This window comes from Montipora capricornis, unplaced genomic scaffold (genome assembly GCF_036669925.1).
Source record: "Montipora capricornis isolate CH-2021 unplaced genomic scaffold, ASM3666992v2 scaffold_496, whole genome shotgun sequence".
Lineage (NCBI taxonomy): Eukaryota > Metazoa > Cnidaria > Anthozoa > Scleractinia > Acroporidae > Montipora > Montipora capricornis.
In genome coordinates this window covers 457,501-465,000 of record NW_027180234.1, presented here as the reverse complement: position 1 = coordinate 465,000, position 7,500 = coordinate 457,501, and the positions used below count along the sequence as shown (strand labels likewise).

Here is a 7,500-nt window from a genome sequence, read left to right as displayed (position 1 = left end):
AAGCATTCCTTATCAAATATTTGGTTGCGTGCCGGCACGCACTCGCCAGTTCGTTCCTTTTGTTTAGGGTGCCTGCTCCCGGTTTACAGATGATGAAAAATTTTTCCGTAATGCAAAGATTACATCTCTTTGTTACGTTTGAATAAGGTCTGGCGCGAGCCAGTACTTTCCAGGTTATAGCAAATTCCGTTTTGCTGTCCTTTAGGGACCAGATGTGTTTGCTCAACTCCGTTGCGTTCCTTTTGTTCTTATTTTTAAATGAAGCCGTGTGGTTTCGGAACCTTGTTTTGAATTGGTTCGCGGTAAGCCCGATATATGTTTCCTTTCCCATGGCGCTTTCAACTGTTGCTTGGTAGACCACGTTTTGGATTAAGCAATCACCACTTAACGGACAAGAGTGTTTGTCTCTGCAATTGCATGATTTTTCTTGTGATTGAGAGTTATTCACGAGGGAGGACTTGTTGTGGGCGCTGATTTTTCTTTCCAAATTTGGCATGCACGAATAGCTCACTTTCAAAGTGTTCCTGTTAAAGATTTTTCTTAGAGGGTGCCCTGCTGAAAAGGATTCTTTTACGATACGTAGAAATTTCTTTCCCACGTTAGTAGCGACGTTCTTACTGAAGGGTGGGTTATACCACGTTATATTTCGGCGTCTGGTTCTCTCCTCACTGCGCGTCTGGTCTTTAGTTGCTGCATCAAATTTCAGTTGGTGTTTGTAACCACTTTTTTCTAACGCTTGCTGATATATAGGTGCCGCTTTGTCGAAGGATTCCTTGTTTGATGAGATTTCGCTAAGATATAGAGATATATATATATATATATATATATATATATATATATATATGTATATATATATATATATATATATATATATATATATATGAAAAACATATTGCCGTGAGTGGGATATATATATATATATATATATATATATATATATATATGTATGTATGTATGTATGTATGTATATATATATATATATATTGCATCTGTTCAATAAATTCTTCATTGTAGATTGTATCATGTATGTCAAATATTTTAAAAATACAAGCAAAAATAACCACAAGTTGTAGTCATAATATTTTGTATCTGATTGTTTTGATGTAATGAAGTTAATTTTTTTTTTTAGCATGATTGACTAATACTTGAAAAGGTTGCATACCGAAACTATCAAAGTAATTTATGATACCATTTTTAACATAAGTAGCAACCCAATGACTTCCAGACATATAGCAATGTTTTTCCTAATGACAAAATTGAAGTTAATAAGCTTCCTCCAACTTGTTTTCTGATATTAGTTTTTGATGTTTTAATATCCATTCCTTTTTTCAATTGTTTGCTTTTGTTTAATCTTTTGACAATATTTGCAGGTACATGAAGAGTATCGTTTCCTGATAAAGCATAGACAACCTTAAGACAATAATTATTGCTTCTCGTTTATGAAAAGCTTTTGCTAAATTCTTTTTTTGATTTGGTGATAGTTTTACATCTATTTTATAAAGTTGTCATTTCTTGTATATATTATATGTTATATAATTTATTGGTTACATAACATATTTTTAATTAAATATAAAAACCAAGTTTAAATTATAACAAGTTCATTTCCAATTTTATCAATAGCGCTTTGTTCTTCATATAAAACAACAGCATGAACACTGAAATTTTGATTTGCATTTGCTGACAAACGATACCTAAATGTAAGCTGCTTTGGATCTCTTGTTACTTTTTCTGTTTGAAAAGAAAGATAAAAAAATATAAGAGGATACGAGCTATCATAATTAGCTAGATTCAATTGTGTACCGCTGTTATAATCGTTTTTTTCTCATCGCATAAGCCATTAAATCATTGAAAATGCGTACTCTGCTATCATGCTCTAATTCAGGGTAAAAAGCACCATTTCCATATTCAAACCTACAAGTATTAAGAGAGGCTCCACCGTCTAATGAAAAAGTATCCATTTTATAAGGAGTTGTTTCTTCATGTGGAGAACCATTAGCGTTACATAACTCTTTTTAAGGTATACAAAAACATATTTTACATTATCAATACTTGCTGATATTTGGAAATAACCAGAAGTTTGTGTTGGTTGACTTACTTCATACAATTCTCTCAAATATTTCTACTTTGATTCTTTCATGAATGAGCTAACAAAATTGGAATACATACTATCTTTTGGAATTAATTTTGGCAACCATAATTCAAATTTGTCTAAAACAATTCTTCCTGCATCAGTTCCATTAGCAAGGTGAATTAATTCGTTGTCTTCATTTAAAGTGATATTAAATTGTCTTTGCATTGGAACTAACATTTTACTTTCTAATTCTTCAAAAAAGCTCTAACGATTAAGAGGTATAATCACATTAATATGTTTAGCCCCTCCTGTACCAATCTTCGAGACTCGAAACCAATATTGTTATTGGCTGTTGTATTATTTGTATCAAGGTACCATAAACTATTTCTACCAACAGATCTTGAATAGTCATCAGAATATTCGAGCAGGTTTTTTACAAAAGTTACATAATGAAGATTATCAGTATCATAAACAATTTTACCAGCTGATTTTATCATAAGATGTTTTATAAGGCTACGAGCGCCATTGATAATTGTTATTCTATCTCCTGCGGCATAACCTTCTCCATCTGCTATTTTTTGTAACTGGAAACGAACTTCCAAGTATCCATTATACCAATCGAAAAATGAAGATCTGTCATTAATTGTAAATTTGTTTTTATTTTTTTCTTGATGCCGATTATTATTAGGAGCTCCAATGACATCATCTAATTGAAAACGTACAAGCTCATTTCTTTGTAAATATTCACTTGATCTGAAAGCCATTTATACTATTATGTTACATAATTTTACCTTTTCCTTTTATACCACTACCAGATATTAAATGATTTAAAATCATATTAGTGCTTTCTTCTTGTTGTGTCATATGTTGAATTGTTATTGTTTTTTGTTGACCCTTGTCTCATTTTAGAAAGCTTCTTCATAATTAAATCACCAGATTTTTCAGCAACTCTTTTAACAATTTTATCACCAGCATTCGATACTCCTGATTCAAATAGGAGTCAAATAGGAGTCAGCGGGTTAGGATTTGGAATTCGTTATCTCCCCCTATTGGGCTCAATGGCGGGACACCACAGGGTACCAAACTCGCCCCCCTGCTCTTTTGCATTCTCGTAAATGGAATGGCAGCTAAGTGTGAACGTTCACAGAGAGCACATAGTCAAAAAGGCCAATAAGCGTTTGTATGCACTGCGTACGCTTAAAAAAGTGGCCTCACTACCATGCAGCTAGTGCAAGTGTACTGTAGCATTGTACGCTATAGAATCTGTACAAAAAAGGGCCCTACGCATCGTTCTGCTGAACTGTCACTATGACGATATGCCTTAATTCAATCTGGCATCACTATCCTTTCCCAAAGAAGGGAGGAAGCTTGCACAAATTTTATCAAGCGTGACTACCTGTCGTCTCCTGTACTCAATCCATAAATTCCTTGTGTGTCAAATGACAGTCCATACTGCCTTCGTTCAGGCGAACGTGTACCGGTGCGCTTTGTCCCTAAGACAAAGCGGTTCGCAGATTTCTGCACCATTAAGTATCAGTTGTAAACCTCTTCTCTGTTATTTTTTCTCCGTTATTTAATGCTTTTAATCATATTTATATAATTATCTATTTGATTGTCTTGGTATTGTATGTCTGTTATTGTCACTGACCATCCTTGTAATTCAGCCTTTAGGCTGCGAGAGGGATATCAATAAACTATTATTATTATTATTATTATTATTATTATTATTATTATTATTATTATTATTATAATTATTATTATTAATTACTTTTTTTGCCGTAGGCTTTGCTACTTTTTTAAAAACATTTGAAGCAATACTCTTTAATGGTTTATGTACCAGATCCTTTATGTTTATAAACAAATCTACCAACTCGTGGATGGTAAAATCTTTTGAATTCGTATGGTTTCATTATATTGTTATGTTATATTATTCTACTCTTTTTAAAATCAATGAATATGATACATCACCTCCATTTAAATCAAGTAATCTTCTTTTTTCCATCTGTTACCCACATTCTAATTGATGATATAGGGGTTTTATTGATAGGATTAAATGTAATTCTTCGTGGTTCTAATGTAAACGAATAAGATGGTTGCAATACACTTGTACTAAAACTGTAAATAATATCTGTATCTTGACCATGAACTAAACTATCATTAATAAGGTGACAATGAATATTAAGAACGTCGTTATCCTGACTCAAATTTGGCACTTTAGTACCAATATGTGTCCCAGTTGTTAATATATTTTTGTCAAAACCAATAAGATTATTAAAATCTGATTTTGTTAAATTAAGTCTGACTTGAGCTTGCAATACAATTGTGACTCTGAATGTTGTTGAATTAAATGTCAAAGATATGCCGTTTTTCTTTATTATTTGTTTGAGCTAACTATCAAAATCCTTATAATTCCAAACACCTGCTGGAAAAGTGAGATCTTGAAAGTTTGATCATTATTGATGCTATATGCTACTGTTTCATTTCTGTATGATGGATTGACATTAAACCAAGTAAAACTCATGTTTATGATCCTATTCAAACCATGCTGATATTTGTAACAAAAATTTCAGGTTTATTAAAAAGGTATTTCTTTAACAGAATAGTTTGATAATACGATTTCTCTATCCACAACACACAACAATTTCTTTTTCAGCCCTTTTTAGGTCATCTACCGAGAGCTCTCCCTTAATTGGCCCTAAGTGATTTCCTTCATCTTGATGTCGCACTTTGCTGAGTAGGAAAAGCTTGTACTTCAACAACCACGCAACTCCCCTCTTGAGACGATTCCAGGAAGAATAGCGCTCTATAAATGAATTCATGATGCTCTTGTGTGAAATCGCGTACGTCTGAACTTCATGCTTTACCTCTGGGTGATCATCTGGCATGTTCGGTACTGTGACAAGGGAGGGCCAACCAACATTCATCTGATTTCCACAAAAACTCAGGACCATGCAACCAACGCTTATTATGAATTAACTGTTCTGCAGTTAGACCTCTCGAGGCATCATCAGCAAGATTGGATCTAGAGTCAACATATCTCCGCTGATCAGGAGACGAACCGTCATGAATAATCGACAGGCGGTATGCCACGGTTTGAAATCTCTTAGACTGATTTTGGATCAACTGAATGACAGAAGTGGAATCACTCCAAAAAATGCTCTCTTCGATGGGCAGACCAAGCTCTCTCCGGATCATATTATCCAACTTCACAAATACCACTGCTGCCGACAGCTCCAAGCGAGGGATTGTGATCGCCTTTAGGGGCGCCAGACGAGACTTTCCGATGACAAATGAACAATGAATGTTACCATCCGTATCAACCATGCGCAAATAGGAAGCTGCTTCGTAGGCGCACTGGAATGCATCGGAGAAATGGTGGACCTGAGCGTGACTGACCTCTCCAAATGAGTCAGGTTTGTAACATATCTTACTGCAACCTCCGACAATTTAGCAAAAAGCAGCTAGCCAATCTTTCCAGTCACTCAGAGCTTGACTTTCTACCTTTTCATCCCAGCAGTCTTCTTCCTGCATAACCCCTGCAGAATCAACTTCGCTGACAATGTGAAGGGCGCCAAGAACCCAAGGGGGTCATAAACCGAGCCTGCGACTGACAATATACCTCTTCGGGTTGATGGTCTTTCCTTGGCAATGACTTTAAAACAGAACTCATCGGTCCGAACTCTCCACTTTACTCCTCAAAGTCCAAGTTAACAACGGATCTCGCTCGTCGACTCGGAGGGATGCTTGCCAAGACTTCTCTGTCATTGCTCATCCATTTCGTTAAGCTGAATCCACCCCGTGATAACAGCTCAGTCAACATTTTCACAAGTAGCCGTGCATCGTGACGCGTTCTGACAGACTTTAAACAGTCATCCACGTAGAAATTCGTTTTTACTGTGTTCACGATCTCGCTGGGAAAGGTATCCTTGTTGTCTTCGGCTGTTCTCAACAGACAAAAACAGGCACAACTTGGGGACGATGTAGCTCCGAAAATGTGGACCGCTATCTTATACTCTTCTGGGGTGCTGTGCAGTTCTCCACTCGGCCACCAGAGGACACGCAAAGCGTCACGGTCACGTGGATCAACTCTGGCCTGATGAAACATGGACTCTATGTCAGCGATTATAGCGAACTTCTCCTGTCAGAATCGCATCAAAACACTGATCAGGTTATTGTTCAGGTCAGGTCCTTGCATCAACTGGTCATTCAATGAGGTACCCATGTATTTGGTGGCACAATCAAAAACTACACGAACGTTGTTCGGTTTCCTGTCGTGGACAACTGGATGATGAGGAAGGTACCAGACGTTCTTTCCTTTAACAGACAGCTCTCGTGGAGGAATCTTTACTGCGTGACCCTTACACAAATTTCCGTCCATAGTAGTGTTGTACTTCCTATGAAGTTCTTCATCCTTTAGAAGTCGTCTCTTCAGCGAACATAGCCTCGACTCAGCGAAACTACGGTTGTTCGGGATCGAAGGCGGTCGATTTCTCCAAGGCAACCCGACCTGATAATGACCATCGGTTTTTGTAACCGTCTCATTCATAATCTTCAAGGTTCGTTTGTCTTCTAATGACATGCACACCTCAGATGCAGCTAAACTTTCACCGAAGTCAGTCAACCAGAACCTCTTCACTTGTGACTGAAGCAAGTCATCGTCATCCAGGGAACGCACAAAGTTCACGTGAAATTCTTGGTGAGGATTCGTGGGACCAACTGGGCCCAATAGGGTCCATCCTAACGGGAACTTGACTGCATACGGTTCATCACTTGCCCCTTTCCTCTCGTCTAACACCCAAAATGCCTCCCGACAATCTCCGCCAATAAAAAGCATTACTGTCTGATCATCAATCTGGGGAAAACTCAAATCTTGGAGATGGGGCCATCGCCTTAAATCATCAGGTACTGGAATGCTCTTCTCTGACACGGGAATTCTTTCAACAGACCACACTCTAGGCAGGCAGAGATCCTTTACACCATCTATGCTGCTGACCTTCAGACCAACCTCCAACCCACTTTGTTCTTCAGTGTTACTAAGGGTAGTAAGAGTAAACTGCCGGTTTATCCATTCAAACCAAGCTTCTCCAAGAGTCGATGATCACACAATAACACGTCTGAACCGTCATCCAGCAATGCGTATATCTCAATGACCCGACCGTTACATAAACCTTGAACGCGTACAGGGGTGACTCTAACGCAGATGCCTTAGCCGACGCTTGGTGTGAAACTACTCTGTGATCTACGTCGTTATTATCACGCGCCCCATCCGGGGGATGCAGTAGGGTGTGATGTTTTCTTACGCAACCAGACCTTTCGCACGCTCTTACCGTTGCACACCCCTTTGCTTAATGACCAGGTACCAAACAGTTTCTGCAAATATGCTTTTGGAACAAGAGATCCAGGCGTTCCTGATAAGTCTTCGCTTTAAA

The 7,500-nt window shown here is 37.6% G+C and overlaps 2 protein-coding genes across 2 annotated transcripts in view; both read right to left on the bottom strand.

The window, feature by feature from the left end:
- Positions 1–4,945: 4,945 nt before the first annotated feature.
- LOC138036699 (uncharacterized) lies at positions 4,946–5,395 on the bottom strand. The gene has a single exon (XM_068882812.1). The coding sequence runs from the start codon at positions 5,393–5,395 to the stop codon at positions 4,946–4,948; it is 450 nt and encodes a 149-aa protein (XP_068738913.1).
- A 364-nt stretch (positions 5,396–5,759) lies between these two features.
- LOC138036698 (uncharacterized) overlaps positions 5,760–7,500 on the bottom strand; it is a 14,099-nt gene continuing 12,358 nt past the window's right edge. Inside the window, exons 2-3 of the mRNA XM_068882811.1 lie at positions 6,327–7,104; positions 5,760–6,209 (exon numbers count right to left, since the gene is read on the bottom strand). Coding sequence (XP_068738912.1) covers positions 5,760–6,209; positions 6,327–7,104 — 1,228 coding nt within the window. The remainder of the gene's footprint in view (positions 6,210–6,326; positions 7,105–7,500) is intronic.

Coding starts and splice junctions, on each gene's coding strand:
- LOC138036699 (XM_068882812.1), bottom strand. CDS start 5,395: ATGGTTGATACGGATGGTAACATTCATTGTTCATTTGTCATCGGAAAG.